The sequence below is a fragment of the Phasianus colchicus genome, chromosome 1, assembly GCF_987193195.1.
Source record: "Phasianus colchicus chromosome 1, bPhaCol1.hap1.1, whole genome shotgun sequence".
Lineage (NCBI taxonomy): Eukaryota > Metazoa > Chordata > Aves > Galliformes > Phasianidae > Phasianus > Phasianus colchicus.
The window spans coordinates 178,518,691-178,543,333 of NC_143436.1; the positions used below are offsets into that span (position 1 = coordinate 178,518,691).

Here is a 24,643-nt window from a genome sequence, read left to right on the forward strand (position 1 = left end):
AAACCATTCACTGCTCAGTTGTGCTCTGGCTTTTTTAAAATGTTGTTCAATGGACAGACCAGGTTTGTCATCTGATTGCAGTGTGGGAACCACCCCGGACACAAGGTTTTCAATCACTTGCAGCAACCAGGGTGAATTGAGGCCACTTCTTATATCATTAACTCCTTTTACTAATGGTTTTCACCCTTCACTGTTCACGATCAGCATTTGTAGACCTGATGATACATTGAGTTGCTTTCCTGCTAGCCCTCAGCAGCAGTTTCAGTAATGTCAAGAAGATGCACTGAAGCATCGAGTTATGGCTTCTTCAAATCTGGGTCAGAGGCACTGTAACTATGACTGATCCTTCAAACAGCAATGGAGTGCTTGCTAACTACACATGAAAAGCTCCTTGCCATTCAATTTCTTTACTTAACTCAGCCTTGTTACGTCTTTTCCATAATCACCTTACACTGGTAATGCCACATTCACAGTTTTAATTTTGTTTTAATTTCTGTATTCTTTTTGTCCCTACTTCGAACATAAACTGCTAACCGACCTTAAGTTTTCTATCACTAAAATAATGGCATGAGACCTGCCTTCTGTCCTAAAAACTTAAATACCATATTTGTATAATGGAACAGGCATATCAATGCTTTATTGATTCATTTTAACAATTTTATTTCACATAACCGTGGCAAAAGCTGAAGTACAGAGCACTTCAGCTTACTATTGGAATTAACAGAGAGATTCCAGTTTAGCTCTGTTTTAATTATTGAACAGCTCTCAAAATGAAATCACTGACCTTTGAGAATTTAGTGACCAAACAAGTGCTTGTCCTCAAGGCACATATCTGGAGCCTGCATTCCCTTACAGGAAGCTTTTATGTAATACTGAAAGATGCCCAAGAACGTTGCAAGTACAAAGTGAATGAGGTAAGACCAAAGATATGATATATACACTGATGATGATGATGATGATGATGATATTGCTGTTGTGTGGTGAGAAGTGCATGTAAGGGGATGAAATGCTTAGGCACAAAACGCTACCTCGAACAACTGGGAATGGAATTTTCTGTGGGAGGACAAGGACTGTCAGACGTCCCCATGGGGTAATTCATATATTAACAGCATCCCACACAGCACTTCTTCCTTTCACTCTCCTGTAGTGTTCTTTGACTGAGGCAGAAAACGTTTACATAGTTTGGAAATAGCAAAAGTTTGACATATTTTCAACTCCCTTTGGTACAAACCAGCAGCAGATGAAGAGAGATTTTGCTGGTGGGTGACCAAACACCCCTTTGTATGCTGCTGGCAAAGGCACCACCAACATTTCAAATAACTGCTGCAAAATTGAGAATATTTTGGAAAAAGGAGGAAATATTAAAGGATCTGTCCCAAATTTAGGGCTATCCTACCCTATAAGCTGTATGAATGTTTAAATTGAATATTCCTACTAAGGTGCAATTGTTGTTAATGAGAATATACTGGTGTCTCTCTCTTACATGCTACCTGCGTCACTTGAAATGTCACAATCCTAGTTAGTATTTCAAAAGGAAACTGATCTTAGCTTTAAATTCTTATTCATGAAAGAAATAATTTAGAAGTCAATTACATAAAATTACATAAAGTACTTATTCTGACTACTATTAACCTCCATAGGCTAAGCTTCTGTGCATTAGTTATTTAAGGATAATAGCATCAAATAAAATAGATACTAATTTTGTTGCTATTTCATTTTTGTCCCTCTTTTTAACCTCTTCCCACGAATTACTCTTATAAAGAATAATTGGCAAGCCCAATTCCTGTTCAGTGGACCTCTCCTCAAAGCCATAAAACAGCAAGGGCTCTGTGAAGAAGGTGTAAAAATAAGCTGGATTTTATGAAGCACAGTTAAATGAGAGGGGGAGAACTAGACTAAAGATCTGCTTTTGCAAAACAATTCTTATTTGATTCCTCACATCGTTGTCCTCATCCCACTCTGCTTCAGCTCTGACCCTTTGTGAGGTCATTCAACTTATTAACCCAGAAAAAGACTAACTGTGATAGAAAAGACAACAACAGCAACAAATGCTGTTGTTTTGTGCCAAGTTAAGGGATTGAATCACCTTAGCTCACCTCCTGCAGGACCACAGCCAGCTCGTGGGAGACGAGAGGTACAACCTTGTAGCCATGAGCGGGCATGAAGAAATGTAGATGGGGAAGACCTGTTTCTTCTCAGTTGCAAGCTGCCTGACTGGCGCAGATTTATTTTTCCCTTAAGAAGCTGTTGGATAAATACTGGGATATTAATGGCCAACACTATCTGATCTTGAGCCCTGAGAGAAGAAGTATGTTGACTTCAAATGCGTAGGGTACTGTTTTTATCAAGTCTTTCAGAAAGGAAGGAGTGAGCTTGAAGCTGTAGACAGGCTTCTGTCAGGCAGCAGCCGCCATGAAGCAGCTCCTATGTGAGTGCTGCTCTGGCTAAGGGAATGTAGAAATTATGACAAAGAGTGCCTGTGTGTTATAACAACAGCTTAGAGGAACAGGAGTTGTATGAATCATTGTGTATGAGTGTAGAGTCACTACTTTTACTTGAATCTACCCCACAGGGCTTGAAATCTTGCCTATGCCTTTGGCCTTAGGACAGCAACAACAGCACACTTCCTTGTGGACTTGCCAGACATTGGAGTTTTGAGTTGTTGGTCAGAATAAGTCAAATCACTGGAAGTGTGATGATCAATTCTGCTTTTTTATTATGATCTTAAAATACAGTTTAAGATGAACCATATTCACAAAATCTGTGCTTTGTCAGTACTCTGATCATTTAAACAGAACAGTGGGAAACTAAGTGGGAGGTATTGAGCTGTTAGTTGCTGGCTAGATCCCGAGGATATGAGGGGTAGCCCTCAACTTCCCCAGAGCTTTGGTGATTTTCAGCTGTTCACCATCTACCTCATCAGTATCTCTGTGGACTGTCCTTGCAGAGTTACTTCTACTGGTCACAGTGTATAAGAAAATAGGAGACAGAATGTATACGACAAAGGTATGTCTGATATTCCCATTAAATTATTATTGGAAATAAAGCCCAGTAGTGTCAAGGATAGTATTTACTGCTATATAGAGACTTGTAAATAAAACAAAACAAAACACCAGATATGTTGAAAGCCCATTTCTTTTTTTTTTTTTACTCCCTTCCCAACACTGTTTTTGGGCTCACAAGCTAAACATGAGGAAAAAACCAATCAGACAGACTTAAGCAAATGTACTTTTCCTTTCTTACATCTTTCAGCCAAGATCGTTTAACCTATCTAAAGAATGAAAAGCTGGATTATACTGCTGGCTATTGCAGTCAGCACAGAAGAAGCACAAAAGCAGGATATCTGTACCCAAGCATATCCTGGCATTCCTGGCAATCCTGGACACAATGGCATACCTGGTCGTGATGGACGTGATGGCTCAAAAGGTGACAAGGGAGACACAGGTACTGTGTTCAACACAAAGAGTTGGAAGTACAAAATAGTTTGCTATTGGTTTCCCAAAGATGCCTGGCACCCTGCATTAATAGATTAGTCCAGCTAGCCCTCAGAAAACATCTCAGACTTCCATCACATTCTTGTGTGAGGATGAAGATATGAGATAAGACCTAATGAAAGCAAAATAGATAATAGAGATAATAGAGAGGTCAGGTCCAAGGGACAAAAACAGCTTCAAAAATGAAAGTTTTTACTTTCTGTTTAGGGAGTATTTTCAGGTCTGCTTAAACATTTTGAAGTCTGTAAACATATTTCTGCATCTTTAAAGTAGCAACTATACTTTCAGAAAAAAAAATATCAAGCCCAATTAAAAGAAAAAAAAAAATCAGTGTAATAAGAAATGTAGAGGTAACAAGGCTTCTATTTATTACCAACATTTTACATTTGTAGAACTTGATTCAGAGTGTGCCTACTTGCTGTAACATAAGCACCATTACTGTGAAGGGCAAGGAAGGACACCATCTGAAAAACAGTGTCGGATTCATGCTTGCTGTAGCAGGCTGTAGTAGAGATTTGCATATAATACCAAAGACAGGAAATCGTCTCAGCCTGAAGGCAGTAACTCCTGTGGTAATTTAAGCCTCAGGATAAGACTGCATCCATGCTGCATCATCAAGGTCATGGATCTTGCAGGGGATGAACTCGCAGACGTGGACAGACAACATTTCATCAGAAGTGTCACAAGTCCAGAATACAAAACACAGAACAAACACAAATCTGCTTCATATTTGCTCATAAATTTTGGTAGGAGAGCTTTCCCCCAGCAGGCTATTGGTCAGGTCAGCAACTGTGTGGCATCACACAGTGGGCATCATGGCTTAATGCATAAACCTGTCATGAACAGTCCTATTGTGTGCACAAATCAATCCAGATTGAAATTGTGCCCATCAGATAAACCCTTCTGCCATCCTGATCTTGCAGATTGTGAGTCACAGATTTTGGTTGTTTTTCTTCTTTTTTTCAGTGCAGCACATAACCCAGTACCTAAAACAAACTGAGGTCAACAGTCTGCAAGAAATTAACTTGAAATGTGCTACAATGTTTTACTACGCCTTTTAAGCCAAAGGAAATGCCTGACCTAAATAGATGGTTACTGGTGCAATCACAACCCAAAAGCTAATGAATCACTTTCTTTGCCAGGAAAGCCTGTGCTGCCACAGGAAGTGAGTGCTGCAATCAGTGTTGAAGGTGTAGTTTGATGTGCATTTCTTTGGTGGTAATAATGGTGCAGGCAGGAACCTCTGCTAGATCTCGTTGCCACCCCTTCACTCCTCTCTCCAGTACACCACAACTCTTTGTGTGCCTGCACAGTAAATTAGATCAGCTGAAAAATAATCAGCACTTACAGTTTGGGTAAGAAAGTTACCTGCTATTTACTGTTTGCTCTGGGCCACTGAAAGTCAGGTCTACCCAATTCAGTATTTACCTCAGTGTCTGCTGAATAGTTACTTTGAATTTGTTCATAAAGCAATTTACAGAATTCTGCCAAGCAACCCCTTATGTGCTCTTTCTGTTTTCAGTGACCTCGTCTTGCTTAAAATTAAAAAAATCCATCAGCTTCTTACTAGGCAGATTCAATTAAATCCATGCTAAATAAAGGGATTAAGAGTAAATGCTTCATTCAAATCTACAGACAATATTATTTACAGTGATATTTCATCACCATTGGCAAATGCCTGCAGATGTCTTTTCTTTGGGGGCAGTTAATCACTGTTTCACTTTGAGGCTTTTTGTTAGGGTAAAGCTTCTTTCTGAATCAAGCTTCCTCACTCCTTTTCCTGCTGGTATCTTCCATGTTATCTTCCATGGATGAAGGCAACAAGAGGACAAGAGGTTTTCACCTCATTGATGTTGACCAGCATACTCCTCCACATACTTCAATATCTCCCTTCTTTATGTTAAGAACTCTCTTTGACTCAAAAAGATGCTCTTCCCAAGCAGAGTTTCTGTTCTCCCAGTGAGATAAAAGCCTCAGCAGTGGCATGCACCAGAATGAGGAATAAAATGATTACATTATTGTTTAGCCAAACTTGAAGAGGAATGATCAGGGAAGGATTCAATCCCATTTTTTCTGGTAATACAGTTGTTTAATGAAGATCTGTTTTTTCTTCTGTACTAGGTGAAGCAGGACTTCCTGGCAATCCGGGGAAAGATGGTGTAAATGGAGAAAAAGGACAAAAAGGTCAGAGAAGGAGCACTTCAATTTGTTAGTTGCTATGGGTTTATGAGCGTTGGACACGCTGTACACTCTAGCTGTAGCAAAGTAATGTTAAAGTTCAATTCGTAGTGCACTACATGATGTTATGATGTGGAATACAATAACCAAAAATCAAAAAACCATGACAACCTTTTTTTTCAGAAGGGATGGAGGCTGACAGTACAAGAGGGATTTGCTCCCTCCACTTACCCTGCTGCCTCTGATGCCATATAACTTATCTGCTCAGCCTATGACTTCACCTTTCCTACTGCTCATCCCTTCGTCAGCTGCTGAGGCAGACACCACATCTGTACCTATCCAAACTGAAGCTCCCATAGGCATGTGTGTACCTTCAGGCAAAGGTACTTCAAAAAGAATTACAGAAGACATGAATTGTACACCTGAAAATTCAGTAGATCCTGTTATTCGATAAGATCAATCAGGTGGGTCCCTTCCGACTTGGGATTAATTGGGATAATTCCACGATTCCATTCTCCTGCACCTTTTCCAATCACACCTCCTGCAAACAGCCTGGAGTCAAGCCAGCATCTTTAGCAGTATTTTAAAATATATGCCCATAAGGCATTAGCCCCAACATCCTGGCTTAAAGCAGCCCTCAAGGGCCACAGGACAAGAGTTGCCATGCATTCTATAAAACTGGCATCTTACCTCAGATCCCATTTCCCATATTCTTGTGATGTTTTTCCTATCTCATCACAGCAACCATAAACTTTTCCATAATCCCAACAGCCCAAGCCATGAAGGTCTAGAAAATGGCTACACCACATGCTTAGCCAAACTATGTGCATATAGAAAGTCTCATGAGTGATCTGTGAATAAAAGCAAGCAATATTGCACAAGTTGGAACACAAATTCAGTAACTTGGTGATGCTGGACTTGGTGCATCTTTTGAAGTAACTGTGCATAGACAATTTATATTTCCAAAAGCATTGAAACCTGCCAAATACTGTATCCAGGTTCTCCAAAATCCTTAGGATTATTCTGAAATACACCATGGAAGATGCACTGCATGGGAGTAATTACAAGCTGCTCTACAGCCCTCAGACGTTTCCCCAGTCTACTAGAAGGAAGCAGAGAGACATGAAAACACAAATGTTTAACATTACAGAGCTATCTTCTCTTCTCATGTCAGTGGCCTGTTGGATCTGTTGTGCTTCTTTTCCAAGAGGCTAACCACAGAATTGCATGGTTTTACTTCATTGCTGCTGCCAAATACTCTCAATTCTGAGCTGAGAACTGTAAAGTTCACATTTTACATACACTATTATTCCCAATACCAAAAGCCACAAGCTTTCACACAGAAATGATCAGACTCTGGCTTTGATTGATAGAGTGTATGGACATTATGGCATCTTCTGGCACTCATGTTTATCAGTTGTTAATGTGCCCTTCAAAATACAGAAAGCTCTGCTTTCTCTGCAAAACTTTGTACAGACGGATTTTCAAAGGCTTTGAGTTTCTTTCCAAGTGTGAATGAAGAATAAGTGGAGCATGTAAAAGCAAATACCAATACAAAAAGCCTTTAGTTGCAATTCAACAGCAATCTAGGTAACCCAAACAAAGCCCCATCACGTAGAAACTATAGAAACTTGTGGCAAGTAAGATCTGTGTGTTGCTCAAGTAATAGATTCTCTGACTAAATTGCAAACTGTCTCCCCCACATATAGCAAAGGCTGAAAACATGGGTCTGAACAGATGCTGTCTGTACATGAGATGATCTGAGCTGTCAGTGCTATCAGCGGCCTGTAGACTAATCACACCTTCCTTCCTTTGAGCTTATTTTTGTTGCTTTCAGCAAAGGCCCCTGTCTTCTATTGTAATAGCAGGCTTTTCTGTCTTATCCTGAACTCACATGTATGGAACACTGTACATATGGTGAGCACAGTGGTGACATACACATATGTTTTTGTGCTAAAACTCATGTTTTGACTCACTAATCCACTGGACTTCTTTTTCTTTCCCACTTAGGAGCCAATGGGACTGTTGAAGAGAAGGGGAACAAAGGAGATAAAGGAGAAAGAGGACGACCTGGGAAACTAGGACCAAAAGGAATTATAGGGTCAGTGGGTTACAAAGGTCAGAAGGGAGAGCTGGGACTGCAAGGACAAAAGGGGTTAAAAGGAGACATTGGGCCCATAGGTCCAAAAGGGACAAAGGGTGAAATTGGCCATCCTGGAATAATTGGTTTGCCAGGGCCAGTTGGCCCCATTGGTAATCCAGGTCCTAAAGGTAATACTGGAGACCTGGGGCCACCGGGCAGCCCAGGAATACAGGGGGAAAGAGGCTTTAAAGGAGACAGAGGAGACAAGGGGAACACAGGTGCCCCAGCAGTTCTGCCAAGGAGCGCTTTCAGTGTAGGCCTTACAGCTGCCACCAAGTTTCCTCCCCACAGTCACCCAATCAAGTTTGACAAGGTGCTTTATAACGGCCTAAGTGACTATAACCCAGTTACTGGCAAATTCACCTGCAAATTCTCTGGTGTTTACTATTTCACCTACCATATCACTGTCTACTCGAGGAATGTCCGAGTAGCTCTAGTCAAAAATGGGATCAAGATGTTGCACACCATGGATGGATACCAGGGTGCTGAGGACCAGGCATCAGGAGCTGCCATCCTTCAACTACGGGCAGGAGATGAGGTGTGGCTGCAGGCTCACCGAGGAGAGGGCTTCAACGGGCTGTTTGCAGATGCTGATGATGATACCACCTTCACTGGGTTCCTCCTGTTCAGCACCTCTGAGATGCTGGAACCCACAGCTTGAAGCCACGCTGTTAATCTGTGACTTGAGTGAATTGTTGTCTGATTCCTGCTCATCCAAATCTTACTGTTCAAAGCGGTGGAGGTTCATAGGATCATAGAATGGCCTGGGTTGAAAATGACCACAATGATCATTTAGTTCCAACCCCCCCTGCTATGTGCAGGGTCGCCAACCGCCAGACCAGGCTGCCCAGAGCCACATCCAGCCTGCAAGCAAACTCGGTGCTGGTTTGCTTGGTACTTTTTTTTTTTTTTTAACAGTTTAATCCTTATTTTATTTCCTGTCTCATGTTTTGTTTGTTCTATCCATTAATGCCATACACCTGCGTCCCTCAGTAAAGTTTCAATCTGCTGGCCAATTCCATCTGAATATAGCAGAAAACAAACCGTTCTCATGCCCATCTTTTAAAACACGGATCGAGACGACAGAAACGGCATAACTCTAAAAGAGCGTTAAACTCCTCCTTGACGCAATCGGGCGTCCGAAGCCGCTCCGCTCAGCTCCAACGCACGGCCGCGGGGCGGCAGCGCGGGGCCGGCGGGGCTGAGGGGAGGCGCCGCTCCCGCTCCGCTTCCCGCTCGCGAGCGCCGCTCCCCGCCTCAGGCCGGAACGCGCAGAGGTCGCGGCCGTGCCCGGAGCCGAGCTCCAGGGCGCCTTGCCGGCGTTACCGCGCTCCGCCATGCTGGCCGGCTGCCGGCGAGCGCTGCCCGCGGCGCTGGGCCTTGCGCTGCGGGGCCGGGCGGCCGGCGGACCGCGGCGGCGGGCCGTCAGCACCAGCTGGTGCCCTGTGGGTGCCGCCTTCGATGCGAAGCAGCAGCGCAGGAGCGCGGCGGACAGGGAAACGGTAAGCGGCGGCAGGGCAGGGCGGGCAGGGGGCGGCCGCGGAAGCCGGAGGGTGCGGGACGTGGGGGGGGAGGTGCGCGCGGCGTGCGCGGCGTGTTGGAAAGCACGGGGCCGAACTGCGGCCTCTTCCGGGATCTGAGGAAACAGGGTGCTGGGCGGAGGGAGGCGCGTGTGTGTGTGTGTGTGTCTGTCTGTGTGTCTGTCCGTGTGTGTCTCAGTGTGTTTAGCCTTGCGTGCGGAGCTGCTGCTTGGCTGCATATTGTTTTATCAGTATTGTGCTCGTGCTCTTCGGCAGTGCTTTGGAATTAGACCGCTGTCATCTCTGTGTGTGGGTACTGTTCATAACGTTAAGTGGCTTACTGCAAAGAATATATATTGGGCTGGTGACACTCGGGCTTTCTGATGTATTTCTTTTTAGGATGAGTCAGTTAGGTTTGTTTATGAGAACCCTAAGAATCTGAACAAGCTCTTGACCAGCATGGGATGGCAGTCTCAATGGTGCTGTGCATGTGGATACGTAGAATCACAGAGTCATGAAGGTTGGAAAAGACCACTGAGATCATCCAGTCCAACCGTCAGCCCATCCCCACCATGCCCACTAACTGCGTCCCTCCCTGCCACATCCACATGGTTCTTAAACACCTCCAGGGACGATGACTCCACGCCTCCCTGGGCAGCCCATTCCAGTGCCTCACAGCTCCTTCTGAGAAAAAGTTTTTCCTAATATCCAACCTGAACCTCCCATGGCTCAATTTGAGGCCATTCTCTGTTACCTGGGAGAAGAGGCTGACCCCCACCTCTTCACACCCTCCTTTCAGGCAGTTGTAGAGAGCAATGAGGTCTCCCCTGAATCTCCTCCAGACCAAACAATCCCAGTTCCCTCAGCTGCTCCCCATCAGACTTATGATCCCAACCCTTCGCAGCTTCATTATTCTTCTCTGGACACACTCGAGGGCTTCACTGCCTTTCTTGTAGTGAGGGGCCCAAAACTGAACACAGCACTTGAGGTGTGGCCTCACCAGTGCTGAGTATGCCAAATACCTGTGAGTTCCAGGTGTTGGTTCTCCAAATCCCCTGTTCCTGCAGCAGTGAGACTGTTGAACTGGGACTAATCGATTCAGCCACTACTGCAGTTCTGACTGCTGTTGACAGTCTAGCATTTGTCTGGGAAACACTTTTCATCTCTTCCCCTTCCTTTCCAAGCACACTGATGAAGTCTTGCTTCAGCAAAAGATCCAGCTAAATGTTGTGCGTTTGCCTGCTCCAGAGAAAGGGTTCTGTATTTGCTTGGCCTTTGGAGAGACTTAAGAGCTCTGTAGGAATAGAAATGTTTATTACAGGCTTGCTTAGAAGTTAAAACTTAGAAGTAAACGCAGATGCCAAGCAAGGAGGCGATGCAGCAGCTGTGCAATCACACAGATGAAGAACATGGAAAGCTGCAAAACTGCACCGGGCTTTTTCTTTCCTCTAATTTTCATGTTTTACTCTGTATGATGTTGAAGAGGAACTTCTCAGCTGATTTGTGTTGAAGAGGAGATGCTTCCTTATCACAGAGGGCTGCGTGCCCAGGAAGAGCTCACTGCCAAGGATCAATGGTAATACTCTGCTGCAGAAGGGCGTGAGCTCTCAGGATCTGCAGAGCAGAGGTCCTCAACTATCTGGAGCAGAATAAAGTGTCCGGGCCTTGTGTCTTATGCAACAAACATTACTGAAGGGCACTATAATGCACGTGTGCATATGTGTGCATGTGTTGTCATACACATAAATATTTATATTTTTTTCCAGTGTTCTCTTTATTGCTATCTGGTTCCTGTTCCCACATAACAAATGAAAACATGGAAAGTGGAAAGAAAGAGTTTGTCTTAGGGTGACCAGCTTGTGTTAAGAGTATTAGAAAAAACGTGATCACCTTGGCAACAGGAATAGAACAAAGCAGTTCAGAATGTCCCAAATGCTTATTTTTGATGATACTTCTTTTCTTAACATATGCTTTTACAGACAAGCCATAAATAGAGATACTCGTATTGTGGTTGGGCGATTGCAAAGGGAGTTGCAGTGTACTGCTTTCAGAGTTACTATTTTATCTTTTTTAGAGGTGTATGTATATTTTTTTCCCTAGTGTTAACAATTTTTTCCCATAGTGTTAACAATTTTGTGTGATCTGCAGAAACTTCTTAACTCTCTTCAACAAGTGCAGTATGTAACTGCTGACCATGTCTGCCCTGCCAAAGCTATGCTCAGTCAGTGTACTTACCCTGAATTCTGGGACGTGGACAGGCTTGGTTAAAAAACATTCAGGAACAGAACTGTTCATACCATATTATTTTTGAGTTGTTGCTTGTCATTCCCTTGAGATCTTTTTCCAGAGCTTGGGGTTCATTTCATGAGATCTCTGTTCTGTTGGTATCGGGAACAGCTAGACAAGACATTCATTTGCTGTTTTAACACCCCCTTTATTCTTCACTTTCCTTGATAAGTCTTCTCCCTTCACAAAGATGATTTTCCCTATTTTCAGAATGTAATGTCTTATGATTTGTCACGTGTTTGTGCTTTGGAAGGAAGAAAACTGTTTTGAAGGAAGGACAGTATAGCAAGTTACAGGGAACAGGAAAAGTTTGTGTGGGTCTTTCTGAGAAGAATCCTGGCTGAAAGAATTCCAGTGAGGATGTTCTGTGAAGGGTGATGCTGGAAAGTGAAGATGTTCGTGTATGATGCCACTATCTTTGACTGATGTTCGTTGATTTTATGACTATTAGCTCTCTAGGATACTTGTGTTGGAGGGGTCATTCTGGTAGCATTTCACAGTGGAGATTTCATACTGAAACAAAGAGACAGAAAGCAAGGAAAGTGATAGTGTTTCTGTTCTATTCTGCACTGCAGGGTCTGTTTGATGTTCCAGAACTGAGTTGTCCAGAAGGATTTCAAGAAGCACAGGACAAAGCATTGCAAGAATCGGAACAGCTAGTTCAGAAGGCATGTTCAACACCACCTGGGCCTGAGATTGTAATGATCTTTGATCAGCTTTCAGATGCTTTGTGCAGAGTAGCAGATTTGGTAAATTACTTTTTATTACTATTTTAAGCAATTCCTTTTAAACTGACTGACTTTATACCTTACACCGTTCTGTTTCATTTTACATTTTTCAGTATTGCAGTGAATAGTAGATCAGCTCTGTGAAGTTTTGTATTAAGACAGAAAAATAAATTGAGTGAAAGTTAATTACAATAGCTTTAACAGTATGTAGATAACTACAAATCTTGTCAAACTGTCCAGTTAAATTTAGGACAGATGTAGGAGCAGTACAGAAGCCAGGACAAGAAAAATAGTGCTGAAATCAGAATAGTATTTTACTGTTTCTGCTGTAATATTAGTACGTAAACTGTCCAGCATCAGTTATGTTATAGAAGATGGGGGACTGTGTAACATGTTGGTTGGAAATAGTATTGCCTTTTATTAGCACAATGCAGTTGTTTCCCAGACTGCAGTTTCTGATGTCTGCAGAATTACAGTACTAGATCCACTGCTTTTTATCACAAAATGTTTTGCCATGTACTCTTTATTGCTCACTAGAAATTGGTCAAAATGTATCTTTTAGAAGAAGACTGCTCTTTATCTGTAGAAAGCATACCCAACTGAAATCAGTTGCTAATAAATAATAGCTCATTTAATTTTTTGGTTTTCATATTTGAATTTCTCTTGGTTTCAGTTTTCAGATCTTTTTCCTTGTTCTTTTGAAGACCTCTTTTGTGACAGGGGTTGAAACTAGATAATCATTATGGTCCTTTTTAACCCAGGCCATTCTATGGTTCTTTGATTCCTGAAAGTACTTGCACACTCATTCTCTTTTGTCTATTATATTGTAATATGAACTATGATCATTTTCTCTTAATCAGTCAATACCTAACTCAAGCACTTCATGTTAGAATTCAGTGGTCATAGTTTTGTTTTAGTTTGCTGAGTTAAAGGTACCTTGGTTCCTCCTGTGTGCTGCTTTCAGGTTTATATGTTCAAAGATGGCCTATCCTCCTTGCAGAATTTTACCTAGAAGCGATTTGGACTGGGACTCTAAGGGGTACACTGTGCTAACACAGTTTAAAGAAGTATATAGATTAAAGATATTTTTGGAAAGACTCACTGTCTGCTTTACAACTGGTTAGCACAGTTCTTCAATAAGCTTTATTTTTGAGGGAAAAAAATGCAAATTATTCAAATAGGTTATACAGAACCATATCAATAAACATGAATCTAAGTAGAACTATTCAAGTGCAACTTTGTTTATAATTAAAATTTTTTAATATGATTTCATGACTTATTATCTTCTTCTTTTACTCTGTCAGGCTGATTTTGTGAAAATTGCCCATCCTGACTTTGCATTCAGAGAGGCTGCTGAAGAAGCTTGCCGGAATATCGGTACTATGGTTGAAAAGTATGTTCTCTTTGCTATTGCCATTTGCATCTTTAAAGCGTACCGTATGATCATCTGTGATAAGATGGATCCAAAAAAATATGTAAGAAACATTTGTGTATGGCAACAAATTTTCAGTCTTCCTATAACAGATATTCAAGAATTTAATTTTATTACAATATTTAATAAAATATTTTTCTCCTTAAGTTTGATTTTATGTACATAACGGAGTTTAGGTTATCAGCTGACTCCATGTCCCTGAGATCTATTGAAGATTTAAAACTGCATTTTCCTAAGACTCATAACAGTTAGCTGGATGGTGTAAGACATATGTACAAAATGTTAATTTGGTATGAAGGTTCAAGCTGTTGTATTTCATAACACTTTTTCCCTGGAGTGCTGAACCTTTGAATTTTAGTGTGTGATTGGGATATGTGGAAGAGAAAAGGACAGTCCCTATTTAAGTTAAATGTTTTGGGGTGTGTCTCTGTAGGACTGAGATAGATATACTTGGTCTACTCTGGCATGTGAGATCTTGTAGAATTCTGTTTCATAGAACTTGTTCTTAAAACCTTCTGCATTCAAAGTCTGGACCTGTTTCTGGACATTTGCTTGGTTTTTGTTTTTACTTTTTAACTTCTCAATCGAAATCCTGAAAGTTATCTCTGTGATCCAGCAGTTCTATCAGTTTGGTAAGCTTTGTGACTGAAATATCTGGTTAAGGAGAAATTTCTGAAATGTATCTCAGCAGATCTGTTACTTTGGTCTTGCCAGAGTGTTTGGGAAACCTTTCACTAGCAATAGTTTTTCAAGGCTTACATGGAGTGTGCCATTTGTAGCAATGTGACTTCAATATCTGAATGATATTTCTGATTTAAAATTTGTAGAAAGTGTTCACAAATTAACCTGAATCTCTTAGAACAGAATCATAGAATAATAGAATGGCTTGGATTGGAAGGGACCTTAAAGACCATACTTGTATTTCCCACAAAATGCCATCCAGAATTATTTTCCTGTCAGAAGCACTAACTGTATTTCCATGCTAATTTGACTACATGTCCTTTGTTTGTTAAATTTGTAGTCTTTAGGTATTGTTGTGAAGTAGGAACTTTGGTTTTAATGTTATCTTGGTAAAGACTTAACTTGGCCTTTAAGTAGTACTATCAAGAGACTGAAATATTTATAGTGGTTGCAAATGTATGATTCTTTTCCTCTGTCTTTCCAGATTAAATACAGATGTTGAACTGTGCCAGAGTTTGAGACGGTTGTTAGCTGATGAAGTTGTTATGAATTCCCTAGATCCAGAAACCAGGTACTTATTAATGTTTATAGGTTTAGATGTTTAGATAGTATATCTCATTTCTTACTGAGCTTATGGTTTGTGTTTTGTCCAACTGGAAAACATACCACATCTCTGTGACAAATGTGTTGGTTATTACTGAATTACCTGTATGTGAGATAGAAGGTTGTAGTTCTGCAGTCTTGAAACATGCCCCTGTGACTGTAGAGCACAGCTTTACTGATATCCATGAAAATAAAAAATGAGAATTGAAGATTTTCTATAATAATAGCAGCTTGATTAAAATGAGGTGAGCTTCTGTAATGTATGCGGCAAAGTAAGGGTTAACAATAAAAACACCAGTTGAGTTCAGTTTGTAGAATCTGAAATCAGGGAGCTTTATTCAGTCTGAGAATATCAGGTGGATCTCTTGATTTTTTTAGAAAAATTTCTAGTGCATAATACCATTGTTGATGTTTAGGGAAAAAATAAGAATGCATTTATTAATGGAACTTGTGAGCTGCAGATGGTTTTTCTTCTTTCAAAAGCAGATTATCAGTATATTTAAAGCTTACTTTATGATTGTCGTAAAATGTTTTATTAGTTGTTTATGTACCTACAGTTTTTGATTATTTTTTCCTGTCGTGGTTAGACAAGCTTAATGCCTAATGTTTGCTCGTGTTATGAGTAAGTTATTTCCTTGATCCTTCTTTCCATATAATCGGAGATGATAGATTTGAAGAGATTGTTTTCTGATCATTTAGAATAAATGAAGTGTCAAATTAAAAAGGTAATTTGCACAAATTGGTTAAATATCTAGATTAAAGTAGTAGAATTATTTTGAAAGATTACTTTCAGTGCAGATGACTAAACAACTACAAAGGAAAAATTTTGATTCATTGAGTAAACTGTAAAGAGCTTAAAATGTAGGAGGTCTGTGTCTGTAACAGCAATACTTGTAACAGTGCAATAAATAATATCCTCTATTAAATATATCAAACATAACAAATAATATAAAAAATGTGAAGAAATAATGCTTAGTATCAAATGAGGCTGTTTTAACAGGGATTTACTGTATTTTTAGGCGAGTGGCAGAACTTTTTATGTTTGATTTTGAGATCAGTGGCATTCATTTGGATGAAGAAAAGGTAATTTTTTGCTACAACACCTGTATAGAAATTTTCATGACTACCAAAGACCAGATAACAATACATGCAGGATATGAAATGTGATTATGGGCCAATTTGTCCTCTGAAAAGCCCTTTGTCTTCTGTGGAGAATTTGGTGTCTATCAGAAGAGATGAATTTTCTCCATCTTAGGTCATTTCTATAGTGGGCTTTTTTTAATGTTATTTTAGATGTTAGTTGGCTGTTCTTTATATGAAATATGTTTGAGCAGCTGATCTTTCCTTTGTTGACTTCAGCTATGCCTTAAAAATGTGTTGATGCTGTAAGTCTGATATAAAATGTAGCATTTTCCACATCATTTCTGGGAAGTTTAAGGTTTTTTAAACTTAATATCTGAAGATCCTATGTATTTTGTACTTTAATTTTCCTACAGCGTAAAAAGGCAGTCAACCTCAACGTCAGAATATTGGATTTGTGTAACGAATTTCTGACAGGAACTCACCTTCCCAACAAGATTGACAAACGTGTTTTGCCAGAACACATTCGGTCTAATTTTACAACTGAAGGCAATTACTTAGAAGTTGCTGGTCTGCATGCTGACTGTCCCAATGATCTGGTGAGTACTACCCAAGTCAGCTTTGGCATGCTTTATAGCAGAAGAGCATATTAGTTATTTTAATTGGTAATCGTGCATATGCATATGGAAAATAGAGGATCAATCAGTGAAAAACTTAGAAGTTATGTTGGATGTAAAGAAAAAATCTTTTACATTGAGAGTGGTGAGGCACTGGCACAGATTGCCCAGAGATGTGTTGGAAGCTCTGTCCCTGTAGACATTCAGTGCCAGGCTGGACCAGGCTCTGAGCAATTTTCTGTATCTATAGGTATCCCTGTGCATTGCAGGGGGTTTGGACTAGATGTCCTTCAAAGGTCCCTTCCAACTCTTAATGATTCTGTGCTTCTGTTAAATGGGTGACTTGTTACAGCAGACACAGATAAGGGTGAGATGCTAACTGCTTTCTTTTCCTCAGTGTTCAACAACAAGGTCTTGCAGGTACTGAGTGAAAGAGTTCAGAGAGAAGAACAGCCACCTGTAGATGAGGATCCAGTTTGGGATGGCTTGAGAGAATTCAGTCTGCACAAGTCCTTGCAGTCATACAAGCTGCATCTAAGGGTTTGGAGTGAACTGGCTTGATATCCTTGAAAGGTTGTGAAGACCAGAGAAGAACCCCAATGATTAGTGTGAATGAGGGGTGGCTGGGCAAAGCTGAGCATGAGCCAGCAGTGACTCAGGCAAAGCAAACAGCCTGGGTGAACAGGGGCAAAACCAGAGATTGAAGGAAAAGTTTATAAGTTTATACAGCATACTTTAAACCACATCTGGATTGCTGCATCCAGTTTAGGACACCCCTCACTGCTCCTTCCAAGAAGGACAGTGTCATACTGGAGTGACTTGGAGGCACAGTTGGAAATTAGAAATTCCAACTGGAGAAACTTCTTCATTATGAGGATACCCAAGGAATAAATCAGGTTGCCCAGAGAGGTTGTACTGTCTCTTGATCAGTGGGGATTTTCAAGACCCAAACAGATAAAGCTTTGTGTAAACTGATTTTACATTATAGCTGACACTCCTTTTGGCACAAGGTTGGACTGGAGACCTCCTTAGGACCCCTCCAACCTGACTTATTCCAAATAATCATATTTTAGTTATTGTTGATGATAGTTAATGGATTTAGATTCTTTGAAATGTGACAGTGGTTATCTAGCATTTAGATGTGAATCCAGGAATATATTACAACTCCCAGATCTTCTCACATAAAGTAATTGAGGTGACAAATCTTGTTTATCACAAAAAAGAGAATAGCTGACTGTAGTAGAACCCAAGCTGAATTGTTTGCTCTCTGTAAGAAATGAAAAATGAATTAAAATTATGGCACTGAGAGAATGTAAATGAAGGAAAAATACTCACTGCATGTCATTTATAAACTTGTCCTGAAAACAGTGTGATCTGCAGAATTGCTACTTAAGGGTCCAGTAATACATGGCTAAAGAATGCAATTCTCTGAGTGAGGTATTTGAAGAGGCTCTTTGGAAATCATAAAATACAGGTTGCAAGGGACCTCTGGAACTTGTCAGTTCAAGCCTTATCCTGTTCAGAATGGGATCAAGTAGGTCAGGTTGCTCATGGCCAATATCCAGTTGAGTTTTGAACGCTTTCAAAGCATGGAGGTTGTACCATCTTGCTTGGCAACCTGTACCCCTTGTGTTTGACCACTTACTGGTTTTTTTCATGGTATTGATTAGGAAGTATTTATCTGCCAGCTTGTGTTTGTTATATCTCATCCTCTTGCTCTGCACCAAAAAGGTCTGGCTGCATCTTCCCTTTGTACAAAATGTACAATGTGAAGGTCGTCTTAAATTGGTTTGTGAAATAGAAAAAGCATTTTACCAAGGTTGTTGAGGCGATATTTTTAAGGTATAACAAAAATAAATAAGAAATAGGAGAAAGGCTGATTGTCCTTTAGCAGATGGACAGGCTAATAGCCTGCTACCTTGAAAGAAATAAGGCTTTTCTTTTCTGCCTCTTTCTTTTCCCTGCCTCTGTCTCTGGTTCTCATCAGATCCTTCCAGGAGCCAGTTTGAATGACATGCAAAGGACAATTTTCAGAGCTTTTAATGAGCTAAGACAGCTCACAGAGTGGTCTGAGAAATACAAATGCTGGCACAAAGAGAGGCAGTGAGAAAAGGAGGGGACTGTTGACAGGAGTGGAGAACAGGATCCCTTTTAGCACTCTTGAACTGTTATGTTGTCTCACTGAATTTCATCTTTAATGAGTATGAGAGCAGTAATTGACAAAGAGTCATAATTACTATTATTAAAATACCTTGGGCTTTTTCTAACAATATCAATGAATACCAGATTTTCAGTTGCATTGCTTGTTTCTCTAGGAGTTAGACTGTAATAATGTGACTTTATTATTATTTTTTTTTTCCATATTAGGTACGAGAAGCTGCTTACAAGATTTTTCTTTACCCAAATGCTGAGCAACTAAGCTGTCTAGAAGAACTGCTTGCAAGTCGAAACAGTCTGGCACAGTTGGTTGGGTATGACACCTTTGCCCACAGGGCTCTTCAGGGAACAATGGCCAAAAATCCAGGTATAAGGCATGTGTGGAACAGTAAGCTAAGAAAGCGAATGAGCTGTGTTAGGTGTGATGTTAAAAGCTGCTGGTTTGTTTTGCTAAGTTTACACGTATTTCTTCCAGGAAAGTTTCTTATTTCATTTACATTTTGCTGTATGAAATACTCATGTTTCCTTGTAATTGGCAATAATATGAATAGGGTCCAGTGTTTTTTGTTCAGAATCAGTATTCAGTCTTCAGATTATGAAGTTGCCATTATCCTATAATGACATAATATAAATAGTACCGAATTCCCTTGAAAGTGGTGCGATGGTCGATGATATGATTTCTTATTCTGAAAAGAACCGTATTGTTTTTATGCTCTTGTGTTCTAAGGGCTTTTTTTTGTTTGTTTGGGAAGCTCTGATTTAAATGCAACACCGTTTAAGGGACTGAATCACCTTTTTTTTTCTCTTTTTTTGCTCCCCCCTCACTTCTAGAGACAGTAACACAGTTTCTAGAGAAGCTTTCTGACCAGTTGTCTGAAAGGTATGTCTTTTCACCAAGATATTTTTGTAAGCAGACTTATATTTCAAGAGCGGAGGGATTCATGTACTACAAAATCAGTCATTGCTGCTTATGTTTTGATGAAATAAAAAGCAAGACTGTCTCAGAGTTCTGAGGTGAACTATTAAGATGTATTCTGTGGCTATGATCGGAGAATAGCCAAGACAGAATACAAGGGATGTGACATGAAATGCAGGCAACAGCAGACAAGAAGACATTGGTTAAGTATTGAAGGGCACCTCTTATGGACTTTTCCCATATGCACAACTTCATATATGTACTTTACATCTATGAACAAATTCCCCTTTGTCCTGCTATCTTCCCCTTAGTTCCATACAGCACAAAACACTTTCATCACTGTGTATTAATGGGGTCATTTTGTCAGAAAGAGAACGCTTGGGATGTGCACAACCACATGATTAAATTTCTGAAAAGAGGGTAAGAAAGATTTGATTGAGAGTACTTGAATGAGAAAAGCAGAAAGGAAAGTTCTTGTACTGTAGTATATGGGCCTGATGTTTTATAGAGTACTTCCAATCCCTGATGGTAGAACAAAGTATTCTTGTATGCTACACTCCGTTTCTAAAAAATCATTCATGAAGTTTTTCATCATACAATTATTTTTCAGAACTCAAAAAGATTTTGAAATGATGACAAAGATGAAAGTGAAGCTTAACCCTCAGAATTCAGTAAGTTAAATTTACACTTTTTTTTGATATAGCATAAGCTAACCGTGTTCTATATGAAAAATCAACTCACTTTTCATATGCAACGTCTAGTATGATAACAAAAAGGTGCTTTCCATCTTCTGCTTTAAAGTGCTTTTTGACATCCTAGCTGCTATTAGTATTAAAACCAAGTGTTGAGCCTGCGATGGTTGTTGGCTGATACAAAGGTGATACTTCTTTTTGATTATTTTTTTCTTGGAGTTTGATTCCACTACGTATTTGAGTAAGATGTATGATCTTAATGTAGGCTGTTAAAATAACTTCTCAAATTCTGGATTAGGATGAATTTAGTATGGATTGCTTCCCACTGTGATTTAAAGTTCTGTGACTTGCAGAAACTGCAAAAATATGTGAAGGAAAAGAAAATGTTTACTTTGGGTTCACTTGCTGCTCATTATTGTAATTATAAACTGGAATTCTCTTTCAGAAATTGATGCCGTGGGATCATCCTTACTACAGTGGCGTACTTCGTGCTGAGAGGTAAGCTCCTTATGTTCATGATTATAATGTAAATGAGTGCCTTTATTTCATTCCTTGCAGTAAGTATAATGAAAGTCCTCAGTGTAAACAGGGTTTCCTTCTTTGAAGATGTACTTCAATATGAAAATATAAAGAATGTGCGAAGAGGCAGTTGTTTGCAACATTGCTTAGTTACTGTTGGAATGCCTGTAAATTTTTGGCTCTTCTGTTGTTTCACAGGAAAGTCCTCTTTGGAGATACAAGAGAATAAAATAGTTTCACAAGAAACAGAAAATTCTTGTTTTCATTTTGCTTTTAGCTCTTAGCTGAACTGCAGTAATGTTTAAAAATAAATCTGGATCACAGAATACAATCTAACTCCTCTTCAAGCAATAATTTAGTTTAATTCTTTACTGAACTTATATTTAACATCCCCTTTTATGGACCTCAAACAGAAAATTCTTGGTTAGGTTTTCACTCTGTGGGTAGAATTCATTCTCATCTGTTTTGCAAAGACTAAGAAATAAATCTAATAGGTCCACCACACAGACTTAAGTTGTGCACAAGAAATGAGATGGCAGCTCTGAAAGACAGGAGTACTGCATGTTGTGTTCATTTGATCAGTGGTGCTGACCTTTCATCGTGTTGGAAAAGAGAATTTAAAGCTGTGCTGCTTTCACAGAGGGAGAAGAAAAAAATCTTTCCTTCATTGCACTGTTGTGTTGTTTTGTTTTGTTTTCTTTGGAGGAGGGCAGAAATGTACTTCCAGCTTTATGCCTTTTACAGAAGTGATGCGGTTACGTCTGTAGTAGTGCTGTGCACAGAGCATGGTTTTCATTTTTGTCTCTGTTGTGTTTTGGCACTCAGTCGTCGTTTGTGCGACAGATTTCTGTATTACTATGAATTTCATTTCTTCTGCTTTTCATGGACAAAATATTTCTGTTTAAAAGAAACCAAATGCATGCTTTTGAGCGTTTCTTTTGGGTTACGGTTATTTTGTGGCTCCAGCTGATGTATAGAACCATAGTTTTGTCGTTACTGTTGATACGCAAGGTGCAAATTATCTTTACAATCATAAGTATAAGAGAAGGGTATAAAGAGTTTTATTGCTTAATTAATATAACAGTGTTCTAGCACGTCACACATGCATCTGTAAGGGATGAAAGAAATACTTGGTAAGACAGTACCTGTGTCTGTTGGAAGAAATACTCTGTTCTCTGTTTTGGTCTATTCAACCATATTTTCACATAAATGTTGTGAGCAAACACCGGACAATGTGATCCAGATATGATCTTTTACTACTTTATATTTTATTTTTTCTCCAGGTTTTAATTCGCTGCGTGCACGTGGACATGATATTTGCCCCTTTTCACTCCTGTAGTTTACTGAACGTTTCTGCTGTTTTGTAAGGTGAACAGCAGGCGGAGCTCCAGACTTAGTTCAGGAAATACATTTTTCTTTCTATAAACTCATCTACAAAAGTTTTGTTTCTGTCAGCTTTCACCAAGTCTTTAACCTGGAAACTTGATTCTACTTCAAAAAGTGCAAGTCTCCCATTGATGGTAACAGAATAGTAGGATAGTTTACTTCCTTTTTTTTGTCTTTTTTGTCTTTTTTTTTTTTTTTGAAAATGATGTTAAGTATCCTCTCTGCCTTTAAACTTACAGCAGACTAATGTTGTACATTTGACAGAAACTGGAGACAAAAGTCTGAAATCCATGGCAGAAGTATCTTAAAAGGAGATAGAATAATTAGAAGAACCTCAAGAATTTTGGCAGGCTTAGGGTAATAAAACAGTGAATGCTGGAACATGCTTCAGTCTCTAACAAGTAAGAAGATGTCTAATATGTGTATTATAAAATAATGCTGTTGAGTTTTAGTGCAGGCAAGTACCATGGTATTAATTAAATCCCATTACTTCTCAGTAAGTGCTGCTGAAGTTGTAAGTAATTCTCAAGGCCCTGATCCTGCAAAGATGTAGTAGCCCTGATGACTTCATTTGGGTCATTAAAAAATAAATAAAAATTGATGGAAGAGACCTTTTAGGCAGTTATTTGTCTTGAAGTTGCGTTAACTGTACTTAAGTCACTTTTGACTGAAGCACAGAACTTTTTGTAAGAACTGTCAGTGGCAAGCTTGCAATATTTGATGCTGACTCCTGTTTTCCTAACCTTTGTTGCTTTTGAGGCCGGGCTGACTTTGTTGGCTATAATTCACTTTGGAGATTTTTGCCAAACTGTGAAAGACTTTATTCAAGAAACAATTGGGATGTGCTCTCAGGGTCTTGCTCTCTGTGCTGTCCTGTTGCTTTGGGACTGCAAAAATGAGTAAGATTGGCCTTGGGGATGAACAGATCAATACCAAAATAATCCACTTTCCTGCTCTGTAGGAAAGAGAAGCCACCATGACAACTGGAGGCATTTTGGATCCTGGGGTAATCAGCTCAGCAGAATTTAGGAACAATTCACTGCTTTCATGTTGGGACTGTACATGGATGTCTGGCTCACAGGGAAGCACATTTGTTTTTCAGGGGCAGGGGCAATATCAAGGTACCTGAACGTGGCTGTAAATGTTTCTAAAGGCACATACACTAAAAGCTGTAACTGCATTATTTTTAGCCTTATGAAAGAATGTTTTCTATTGGGAATGTTGAGTGGAAAAACAGCCCAGAACATTTGTGGAATATGTGAGAAAACTGTCACTTCTGTTCAAATTGAATTCTGAAATGAAAAAAAACAATGCAAGTTTTTAAAAGAATCAGGAAATCTTTCAACCAAAATGCCCATAGGGAAGGAAAATTTTCTATAACTATCTGTTTATAAGCAAGGGAAGGCATGTCTTCTATTAAATCAACTTACCAGTCACTAAGCTGGTGGACTGGTGTTTTTGGAGGAAAAAATGAAAGCTACTGAAAAATCTTGCTATATTGTTCATTGTAGAATGGTTATTTAACAAATCTGTTAATATTTGTGATTGTGAGGAAGGCTCAGAAAATCGTGAGTTTTGTTATGTGTTCAAACTTGCACTGTATACTCTAGAAGATGCTACTACTTGGTGGTTTACACACAAAGTTTTGAAACATCCCAGTAAAGGAATTTCACAAATAATTTGTTACCCTTTTCTTCCTGTTATCTCTGAATACTTAGTTTGTTATCTTCTTTACCTAAGAGTTAAAGAAGTTACTGTAATATAGGCAAAGCATAATATATGTTAAAAGCATGATAAGAAGCTTTAAAGTCAGTGGTCATTCTTCCTGACTTTAGCATATTTTATTGCATGATGAGTCATTCCAAAGCAGAATATACATTTCAAGAATTATTTATTTAGTCAAATTGCTGTGGAATGTCAAAGAAATTGTTGTTTGATATGAAAACAAAGTCAATCTAAAAGTCATATACAGTGTCAATAGCAAATCAATATTCTGAATTATCCCCTGACCTCCTCCATAATAGTCTAAAAGGTACAACTAACAGAAGGAAAAAAGGATACAGGTGGTAGTTTATGGTTGATGAGAGTACAAAGGCTTTCTAGTATTATTATTATTTTTTAAGAAATTCAGAGTCTTCTATAAATCATGGTTAATAGTCTCCCTTGAGGTAAAGAATTAAATTTCATAGTCTGGCATGTAATGAAAATTGG

General features: G+C 39.5%; 2 protein-coding genes across 2 annotated transcripts in view; both read left to right on the forward strand.

Annotated features, from left to right (window-relative positions):
* Nucleotides 1-1,741: 1,741 nt before the first annotated feature.
* On the forward strand, nt 1,742-9,031 carry LOC116244283 (uncharacterized). The gene is made up of 3 exons (XM_031615876.2): nt 1,742-3,444; nt 5,616-5,678; nt 7,683-9,031. Exons 1-3 carry the CDS (start codon nt 3,279-3,281, stop codon nt 8,474-8,476), a joined length of 1,023 nt encoding a protein of 340 aa, XP_031471736.1. The 5' UTR covers nt 1,742-3,278; the 3' UTR covers nt 8,477-9,031.
* Nucleotides 9,032-9,137: 106 nt separating this feature from the next.
* The window catches only part of MIPEP (mitochondrial intermediate peptidase), a 66,450-nt gene continuing 50,944 nt past the window's right edge, over nt 9,138-24,643 (forward strand). The window contains exons 1-10 of the mRNA XM_031615875.2: nt 9,138-9,317; nt 12,197-12,370; nt 13,654-13,742; nt 14,947-15,033; nt 16,085-16,148; nt 16,562-16,744; nt 19,130-19,286; nt 19,751-19,799; nt 20,446-20,506; nt 20,973-21,025. Of these exons, the coding sequence (XP_031471735.2) occupies nt 9,153-9,317; nt 12,197-12,370; nt 13,654-13,742; nt 14,947-15,033; nt 16,085-16,148; nt 16,562-16,744; nt 19,130-19,286; nt 19,751-19,799; nt 20,446-20,506; nt 20,973-21,025 (1,082 nt within the window). The 5' untranslated portion in view covers nt 9,138-9,152. The remainder of the gene's footprint in view (nt 9,318-12,196; nt 12,371-13,653; nt 13,743-14,946; nt 15,034-16,084; nt 16,149-16,561; nt 16,745-19,129; nt 19,287-19,750; nt 19,800-20,445; nt 20,507-20,972; nt 21,026-24,643) is intronic.